Genomic DNA, 10,242 nt, shown 5'->3' on the forward strand with positions numbered 1-10,242 from the left:
ATTATACAGCAAAGAGCAGCCGGCTAGTCTCTCCCTCTCTCTCTCTCCCGCTCTCTCTCTCTCTCTCTCTCTCTGTCTCTCTCTCTTTATGAGTGAGCGAGCTATTGTATTGCCTGAGGACAGGATCCCACACACACAATAATGCGAGGCGGCCAACAAAAACACAAAACAATGCCTCGATGCTGCTTCACCTGCTTCGAAGCAGACACTCTTCATTCACACCCTGCTGCAAAAAATAAAGCTGCAGTCAAATGTAGAATATGGGCGCATGCGTGACTGCACGCACAATCAACCCCTTAAAGACAAAAAAAAAGGGGAAATGTTTCAAATAGTTCTCTTTTTTTGTTGTTGTTGTTTTTTTTGTACACTTCAGTAAATAAATAAATAAAAGTATAAAAATGCAGATGAAGCGTATCAAATATTTATTTTTTTTCTGGGCAACAAAGGAATATAATACATTGACAGGCATGGGAACTATTGCCAGCACGTGTCTATACAATACAGCTAAAATCGCCTCCAATTTTTGGACATTATCGGACAGAACAAGATATTAATTATTAAGGTAGTCCCCCCCGCCCCTCCCCAAAAAAACACAAAAATCCATTTATTGCTTTTATGGCGCTTCAGGAAGAGAACAATAATTTGTGATTGGCACAACACGTATAAAAATAGAAACCAAATAAAAACCAGTTGGGAAATGGAGGGGGGGGGGGGTGAACGGAATAAAGATGATTTCTATAATATTGGAAGTTTATTTCTATTCGATTTGTTCACTTGCTTCAATGCGGCCTCGACATGCTACAAGAAGGCTGCATTGAAATATCCCAGAGAAATAAAAAAAATACCCCAAAACTTCTGCTTTTTTTTTTTCTTTCTTTTCTTTTTTTTTCTCTATAAGAACCATAAAATCACATGAAGAACTAGAACCGAATATTAAAACCCACTAAAACAGGAGGCACCAGATAAATTAAACAAAACAAAAACAAAACAAAAAGTTTCAACAGACGCACCATATTTACAATTCCCGTTAAATTACACATAAATAATAAATATATACATACATGAACACTGATTCCCTTATATAACTGCGAATCGTGTTGAAATTCGAACAAAACAAAAAAAAAAGTTCAAGTTGGTCGCTTGGAGAAAGAAGTGATGACGGGGTGGAATTTCAAGTTTATTATTATTATATTCACAATACTGATAGAAGAATTAATCCTCCTTTTTTTGTCACAAAATTGAGATGATGGGTCCACAAAAAAAGGCGGGATAAAGCGTTCGAAGTCTTTGAGTTTCCACACCCTGCAGGGTAGTTGTTGTTTTTTTTCTTTTCGTTTTTTTCCATCATAATAATAATCATCATGAAGTGGTGCAGGTTTTCCTCAGCGAATCCAGAAAATGTTGTGTGTGTTGGGGGGGGGGGGGGGGGGTCGTGGGGGGATATGGAAGTTTATTATTTATATATTTATATTGGATGAGCCCTGCAGGAGGCGGGACAACAGGGTGCAGTGCAGGGTGCTGCAGGAAAAAAAAAAAAGGGCCCCCAGGGTTTGGCCCCTTTTTTATGTGGAAATGAAGGAGGGGGTGGGGGCTGCAGGGGGGTATCACTTTCTGTGCTTCTCGTCTTTGTCGCCTTTAGTGCCGTTATCTGAGTGACTGTTGGGGTTGTTGTTCAGGTACATTTTGTCCATGGCTTTGATGGCCTCCGTCAGATAGTTCTGCAGGGCCGTGACGGCCGCGCACAAGGCCGGGGTGCCGAAACCGTGCGAGATGAGGCTGAAGTGGGTCAAGCAGCTCTGGATGCCCGGTTCGAGGATGGGCTGCGGCCGGGAGTTTCCCAACGGCGATCGGTCCTGGGACAACAGGTCCGTGAACTCCTTGCACACTTGCCTGGGGACACACACACACAAATGGGCTTGTTAGTATGCACACACACACACAAAAAAAACGTTAAATGCATTCGTTATTGTGCATTTTTACACTGGCCCAGATTTGGCAAAATACACATTTTAAACAATGTTTTAATCCATGTTTATTTATTTTACATTTCCTATGGCAGAAACACTTGGTCCATGTTTGCTTTATATTTGAACGAATATGAATTTATTTGGCATTTTTACTTTATTTTGCATTTCAAGATCCAGTAGTTTGTATACATTTACGTGCCTCAATGCATGCATGTTTACACAGCAAAAAAAAGACATCTTAAATCCCCCAATAGCCTAAAAATACACCTGTTATTATATTTTTTTATGAATGCATTGCATTGTTTTGTTTCATTTTAGCCTACCGTAATTCATGTATTTGTCAAAGCAAAAAAGTTGTGTGTTTTTCTTCCTAAAGTCACTTCTCAAAAATGAAAAAGTGCTCCATTTTTACATTATTTTTATGATTGTATTGATTTTTTTTTTTTTTTTCCAAAACTTCCTGCAATTTGTTGGGCTACCAAAATGCATGGATTTTTTCACAACAAAACATAGGTGTTGTGTTTTGTTTGGGTTTTTTTTTTTTCTAATATAACCTATCAAAGATAAACAATTTTGCATTATTTTTATTTTTACCTCCTGTATTTATTTGGCCTATACCTGAACGAATCCAGGTTTATACTGGAAGAAAAACATAAAAAACGTAAATGTTTTTTTTTCCTTTGATGTCACCTACATACACATACAAGTGTTCTATTGTTTGCAATATGTTTACGAAGTTATTGCATTGTTTTATGTCATGTTCTTTTATTTCTAACCGTCATGTGGCCTACTAATTGTTTGCATTTTTCACAGCAAAAATGTGCTGTTTTTATTTTACAATTTGTCAAAAATATAGCTATTTTTCACAGCTACGAACAAAAATACTAAAAGTTGTTTATCTTCAATATCACCTATCAAAATTACACCTGTTTCATTTCTGCATTATTTTTATGAAATTCTTGCAATATTTTATGTTTTTCAATGTATTTTTAAACGTCCTGTATTTTTTGCAGCCAAATTAAGTCGATTTTTTCACAGTGTCACCGGTAAATTTAGGAAAAAAAAGTTTAAAAATTGCATTATTTTAGTTAATTCATCCTTTTTACAAGCTACTTTTTATTTTTTCTGGTGCATTTGTCAAAGCAAAAAATACCTTTGTGGTGGGGTTTTACAGTGCCACCAATCAAACATAAACATGCTCCATTTTTGCATTATTTTCATGACTTTAGTGCATTTTTTTTTTAATTTTCATTTATTTACAAATTTCCTGTTTCTCATTGGCCTTCCTAACATGAATTATATACAATGTAAAAAAGTAATAATAATACAATGAAAATCCTCCATATCACTTACTAAAAATACACATCTTCCTTTTTTGCATTCTCTGAATGAATGCATTGCCTTATTTTATTTCTTTTTTTTTCTAAATGAATTGTATTTATTGGCCTACTTAAAAGCATTCATTTTCACACGGCGAAATTTTGAAGCTATGTCACGATCTAAGACAAACACGGATTCCATTTTTTTCCTTCTTTGTTTTTTTTTTGCATTATTTTATTTTTTAAATATTTTTTTATAATACCCTGTCTTTTATTGGCCTAGCTGAATGCATTCATTTCAACACTGCCAAATCTTCTTAATAATTTGGTTTTCCCCAATATCACCTACTAAAAATACATGTTCCCTGCTTGCATTATTTCTATGAATGTATTTCATTTTTTTAGTATTTATTAAACGTCCTCTATCTTCTTATCATGCCGCAATACATGTATTTTTTTCTCATCAAAAATTAAGATATTGATGTTTACATGTCACCCATGCCAAAGATGCTCCAATGCAAAATTAATTTATATTTATTTTATTTTTATTTTGATAGATGCATTGTTCTTTCTAGGCATATACAAAAGTGCTCTAATAAAATACATGCAGTTCTGCACACAAAAAAGTAGTATTTTTGACACATGAACCTGCTCCATTTTTGATACATATGTGGTATTTTCTGTGATAGCTTTCATCTCATTTTAAACGTCCTGCAGCTGTTTTTTAGGTAATAATCACTTCACAAAAATGAGCTGAAGGTGAAAAGTCACCTTAAAGTGTTTTTGCTCACCAATACCTTACACCTGCTGCATGATTTAATTACGTTTTAAATATTCCAAATCATCCTGTCATTACATGCTGTACTTCAAAGGGCCAAATCATGCATTTTAGCAGTGTGCGCAAAAATGCACCAGGCATGGAAATGTTTTGCACCTTCTTTATTTTTCTTAATGAATCATTTGTAGGTGTTCCATAGTGTCATTGTTCTTAATGACTTCGTATAAATTGTTAATACACCGAGCAAAAAAACACCCCTTCTATAAGTGTTTTGCACCATTCAACAACAACAGCAGCTATATTCTGCATGTCCTGCTTAACACTTACTTGGTTGCCAATAGCATGTTTTTTCTTTGGACTTGTTCGTTTGGGTCGGAGTGTTGACGGTTTACATATTCAGCTACTGCCTTGGCGGGAAACTCGGTCTCACACACATAACCAAAATCCCTGGCAAGATGCACCGCTTCTCCTGCGAGGAGGGAGGGAGGGGGGAAAAAATGATGTTTGCGTTATTAAAAAAATGGCGACAGCCCTTCAGATTAACCAGTAAATGACCCCCTGAGCAGCTTCATGATCAAAACACAATGAAAGCCGAATAAAAGGCAGCGAAAACCACAACACAGCAGCGTTTGCTGCTCTCCCGTAGGCACCGTGAGAAGGTCTATATATGGAAGTGAAACCGTAATGCCTTGGAATATAGACGGAGTGTCATGCTTAGCACCGTGTCATCGATTACCAATGAAAACTCCACAGCACACTAGTACAAAGGAAGCCAAAGCAGGAAAAAAAAATTCTCCCATTTTAAGGAATTTTAGTGTGTATAGTTCCACCTGCAGGAGGGCGCATGTGCCGATTATACCGAATTCAATTTTAGACACTTAACGAAATGCATTGCGCAGCAACGCAGAACAAAATGACGCATTCATGACTAACATGAGCGTGATTGCCCACAGAAAACCTTTTTTTTTTTTTTAATCAGGTTAAATAAAGTGGTCCGAAAAAAAATGTGGAGCGTCGATCGACTTTTCACCTAAACAACAAGCAGCGCCCAATAATTAACGCAGCGCCACATCCGCGCGTAAAAGTAGGCCATGGACCTGCATGGCCACACAAAAAAAAAACGCCACTAGAATTACCAGCATCATTCACTCTATGTGTGTCTTTCTACACAAACACACACACACACACACACAAACACACACACCCTTCATGCTTTATTACTTGCGAGGCAAAGTCGCTCCACATTACACGCATGAGCGCATATGCTGATTTCCAACACACAGAGAGGAGCGATGGAGTGTGCGTGGGGGGGTTGCGACTTGCGTGGGGCCTAATATCGCGATGGAACACGTGATTTCCGGCTTACCTTCTACTAGTGACGTCAGCAAGGTGACGTTGGCCGCCTTGCGTCTGCCCGCAGGTAAATTCAAGCCGATTTTATCCAACTTCTCCCGCAAGGATCGGCCGCCGTTCTTCGACTTGGCCCTGCAGGAACATGAATATTACCATAGTGTGTTTGTGCGCATGTGCGTGTGTCCAATATACCTAGCTCCCTTTTAAAACAACTTTTAAAGCGTGTTTCCCGCACATTGGTGTTAATTGTTTAATTGTTTTTGTAAACATTGCCCCAAATCCACACCCCGCCTCCACAAAAAAAAAAAAATGCAAACGCTGCAAAATTCAATAAATAAAGGCCTGTATGTGCACGTGTCACGCGTGGTTGATTTTAATTATTTTGTGTATTTTTTTTTTTTTTTTTCATGTGTGTGAGCGTGTGTGTCCTCTCACCTCCGTAGCACTCCGCCCAGGAGAGAGGCGTTCAGGCACTCCGGCGGGGAGAGACGTCGCTGCACCTCCGCCACCGTCACCTTGTACTTGGATGTGGAGCTGAGCAACGATAGCCGGCCCGGTACCGAGCAGAACACCTCGTTGGGGTTGACCACCCCGCCGAAAAGTCCGTCTTTGTTGATGGGGATACCGGAGATGTTGTTCTTTGTTAAAGACACTGGACCTATGCAGCAAATAATAATAATAATAATAATGAAACAAATTAGAATATAGAATAATAGAATTAAGCTTTTTCTGGTGCTTTTTGTGCTGCGCATGCGTGCAACCGGAGACAAAAGAGAGGCCTGTGCGACTTTTGGACGGATGAGTTGTGACGTTAATGGCTCAGGGGAGCCTAATAGAGACAATGGCAGTCAAAGCAAGTCTTCAGATTACGCATTAAGAGGCCAATTATCATGTTGGAGATCAAATATAAATTAAAAAAACTGTGCAACAGTAATACTATGATATATGTATAGTAAAATAACCCCAGCATGAAAGATTGTGCACGTTATTCCTATTATCGGTGGTCATTACAAAAGCACAGCAGCTGCACTCATCTTTGCATGATGTGGAACATTGACAGTAAATTCCATCACGAAGAAGAAGAAGAAGAAAAGAGAGGAGGGGTTTTGAGGGGGGGAAAGGTGCAGCTCAGTTTGATGCACTTGGAAAGCATGTAATGAAAAATAGGCTATAGCGCGTATTAGGATCAGTCAGGCATGGAGTTCTGTGGAGCAGAATAGTGTGGGTGGGTGGGTGGTTGTATAAATGTGTGTGTGAGTTAAAATGTGTGTGTATGTATAAAATGTGTGCGCAAACTTGCAGAAACATGCAGAGGGAAATTGCTTACCTTTTTTAATTACAGTCTGGTCGGGAATGTGAATTCCTTGATCCTCAACAGACTGCAACACAAATGCGCAAAATTCAACATCAAAGCATATAAAGAATATTATTATTATTATTATGAACAACCAGTATTCGTTTTTCTTTGGTAAATTCCAAGACAATGTCAGACTTAAATAACGGAAGTCGCCCCGTAATAATGCTGACCTAATTCCAGATTATTGGTTAGATGATTATATCATTAGATTTTTTGGTGTGTACGTGTAGGCGTTAAAATCCATTTGAAGGCAAATTAATTCGCATTTTGATTTTTTTTTAAAAATACATATTAAAAGCAGATACAATGTTGATTTTTGATTTTTCCTTTGGAATGGAATTGAACTTTTTTTGCACTTAAATTTGTTCAGACCTTTATTTTTTTTCCTGGAATTAAAACAATTACCTGGACATCTTCTAAAGAGTGAGGTATTCCATGGATTGGTATAGAGTCCGAGAGTCCCGTATCAAGGCCGTGACCGGACGGTAGGAGCACCTCCCTGCGGTAGTCCCGGCACAGCTGGTGGGGCAGGCTGCGGTGCTGGTGCAGCAGGCCGCCGTCCTGGCTCTGCCTCTGGCCCGGCCAGCCCGGGTGCTGCGGCTGCGGCTGGGCGTGCAAGGAGTTTAGGGAGTACGGGTCGTTGACGTGCGAGTAAGGGTCCTGAGACTGCGGGTAGATGGGCTGGTAGGGCGGGGGGAAATACGGGGGCTGGAAGTCTGAGTTGGGCGTGTGGGAGAGCGGAGGGGCGCTCGTGTAGGGACTCTGACCCACGCCGCCCAGCTGAGGTAGCCGGGCTGTCCCGTTGCTGGTGCCGTCGTGACGGTCCTGGAAGCCAAAAAAATAAATTAAAATACAATAAAATAAATGCATTTTCTTATCAAATATCTTAAAATGTTTTTGCCCACGCAAATAGCTGATTTATTTTGTTTGAAAAGTGACAAATATGAAGAATTGTGCATGCAAAATAAAAAACACAAGCACAAAAAAAAAAATCCTGCAAGTACTTACCATAGCGGAAAAACTGTGCACTAACATCTGAAAGGATTAAAAGAAGCAATTCAAGAGAAGAATTTTTCAATTTTTTTTTTTTTTTTGTGGAAAAAAAAGACTCCTGCAAAAAAAAATATCAGCTATGTGCCACAGCAAGAGAGCGATAATCCATTAGAAATAATAGGTTAGATCCCCATAATAAAGTTTAAAAAAAAAAAAAAAAAAAAAACAAGAAAAAAAACTTGTTTTTTCTTCACAGTGCTGCAGTCCCCATGCGTGAGCTCATATCAGCCCCGATTCCTTCTAACACAGCGCGGACATGGCGCCAACAGGGCAGGAAGACGTCAAATTGGAATAATAATAAGAATCAAAATACAAAAAAAAAAAAAAAAGAAGGGTGGGGGGGTGCAAAAAAAAAAAAGCCAGCAAGAATGGAAGAAGAAGTGGTGCGCGTGGAGCGGAGGACGCAAGTCAGGGCCGCAAAGTCTGCGCTTAAATGACGTCCATTGAAAGCAGGAATGGGAATATCTCATCAGAGATGGGAGAGAGAGTGCGCGGAGTGCAGGCGGAAAGAGAGAGAGACAAAAAAGGGGGACATTCAGTCTCCTTTGACGAATCAGAGCCGAGGAAGGGAGGGGGAGGACGGAGAGGAAGGGGAGGGGGGGTTTAAAAGAGTCCCATTGCTAAAGCGCATGAAAAAAAAAAAAAAAAAGACAAAAAGTGTGTGTGCACCTCTGAGGACGACGCTCGGACGACATCGTTTCTACCTCCGTCTTTGTTTGACACCTTGTCCTGATCGTCCTCCATCACGAAAGCTCCAAAATAATCCAATAAGTATATTCCACACCAAAAAAAACCCCTGTCAACTTTTACACCCCGTTCGTGCGTAATTACGCATTTTTAACAAACGGTATATTCTCGGGTAAAAAGTGTACAGAGACACACGCACGCAAAGTGGAAGTAAAGTAAATGTGTGCTGACAAAAACACGTCCGACTGGCTCCTCCACTCCCACGCAAGTCGCTGCTGGATAACTTTTGTACAAACGCGGCCGTGGCAATAACAAGAATCACACTTGCGCATATAAGAGAAGTCATGTTTTTAAAGAGAAATTCGTTATGACACACATTTAATTCGACAATAAAAAAATAAAATAAAAAATAGTAAATAAAAATTAAATGAATATGAACATTTAAAAATAAAAAAAAAGTGGAGCACCTTACCTCGCAGTCTTCGTATTTAATGTTATCAGTTAATTTCCACAGCATTTTCATGGGATGTCGATGTGCCTTTTTCTGTGTAAAAGGGATCCCCGCAGTTTTCAAGATATTTATATATAACACACAATGTGTGTGTATTATATATATATATATTGGTGTGTGTGTGTGTGTGTGTGTGCGTGTGTGTGCGCCCCTCGCGCTCAGCTCCAAAATTTTATTCAAGCCTGCTGTCTTTGCGCTCTGAGGTCTCCCTCTAATGGTGGAAGTGAAGCTGCTGTGTATAATAACGCCTGGCACAGGGCCTCATTAGCATATCAACACACACACACACACACTCTAACACACGCTCACACACTAGTGTGTCCACGCAGCGTACACGCTACGTTATATGCATTATTAAAAAATAACAATGATAACTCGGTGCTCTTTTTGATGTTATTAACTATGCATAATGTTATTTTAATCCCATTGAGAGTGCAGAGCTTGTTATGTTAAAAAAAAAAAAGGTGGCGGTTCTACAGGTCCATTGAGTATCTGAGGGTATTTTTTTTTGCAAGGGGAGGGGGATGTTAATAATTAACACAACAACATGGCCTTGTTTCATTTGAATGAGGCTAAAAGGAGCCTGGCTCGGCCCTGTCGCCTCATGCATGCACCTCAGACAGGTACGTCTCCCCTCCATCCCCCTCCTTTTTTTTTAAGTTAATAATGAAACTAAAGCATGAAACTGTTTGACAATGACAGCGCACTTGCTCGGCCACCGTGCAAAACTGCAACAAATAAACGACTCGTGCAAGAAGATCTATTTTGACCTTGCAAAATAAAAGCCTTTTAATGTTGATTTTTTTTTTTCAACCAGTCTTTAGGACTTTTGAGTGTAAAGCAGCTGCAGCACATACCTGCCATTCACCCATCTTGCCCATAATTGACATTCTTTTCTGTCTACGTCGTCTGTTTTTTCTTTCTTTCGTCTTCTTTCTTCTTTTTTTTTGGGCTGCTTTGTTTGCACCCCAGCCTCAGGTCCCAAAGTACTTTTTGTGTACCTCGTCAACTAGATCGTCTCACCTGGCCTAAGGGGGGGGGGGGGGAAGAAAAAGGACAAATGAACGGGAATACCTGGTGACGCATGCGCAACAGGGGCGGGTGTGGACGAGAGGAGGGGACGAGTTTAAATGGATCAATCATATCATAATAATTGTGGCAATATAAATAAACCTATAATATGTATTACTTTGATGTTATCAAAAAAAACTTGAAAA

General features: G+C 39.5%; 2 protein-coding genes across 5 annotated transcripts in view; both read right to left on the reverse strand.

Moving 5' to 3' along the window:
• Positions 1–407: 407 nt before the first annotated feature.
• tfap2a (transcription factor AP-2 alpha) lies at positions 408–9,231 on the reverse strand. Of its 4 annotated transcripts, none has more exons than XM_061921927.1 (8): positions 8,987–9,231; positions 7,783–7,809; positions 7,180–7,599; positions 6,745–6,796; positions 5,853–6,075; positions 5,431–5,549; positions 4,392–4,533; positions 408–1,890 (listed from the first exon to the last, which is right to left on the reverse strand). In XM_061921927.1, the coding sequence occupies exons 1-8, from the start codon at positions 9,035–9,037 to the stop codon at positions 1,605–1,607; spliced, it is 1,320 nt and encodes a 439-aa protein (XP_061777911.1). In that variant the 5' UTR covers positions 9,038–9,231; the 3' UTR covers positions 408–1,604. The 4 variants fall into 4 exon arrangements, with proteins under 4 accessions (XP_061777911.1, XP_061777910.1, XP_061777913.1 ...); XM_061921926.1 differs by lacking the exon at positions 8,987–9,231 and adding an exon at positions 8,497–8,881; XM_061921929.1 differs by lacking the exon at positions 7,783–7,809.
• A 588-nt stretch (positions 9,232–9,819) lies between these two features.
• mak (male germ cell-associated kinase) overlaps positions 9,820–10,242 on the reverse strand; it is a 33,682-nt gene continuing 33,259 nt past the window's right edge. Inside the window, exon 17 of the mRNA XM_061921917.1 lies at positions 9,820–10,053. The gene's annotated coding sequence lies outside the window, so the exon portion shown is untranslated. The remainder of the gene's footprint in view (positions 10,054–10,242) is intronic.

The sequence above is a fragment of the Nerophis ophidion genome, linkage group LG15, assembly GCF_033978795.1.
Source record: "Nerophis ophidion isolate RoL-2023_Sa linkage group LG15, RoL_Noph_v1.0, whole genome shotgun sequence".
In the NCBI taxonomy this organism is placed as follows: Eukaryota; Metazoa; Chordata; class Actinopteri; order Syngnathiformes; family Syngnathidae; genus Nerophis; species Nerophis ophidion.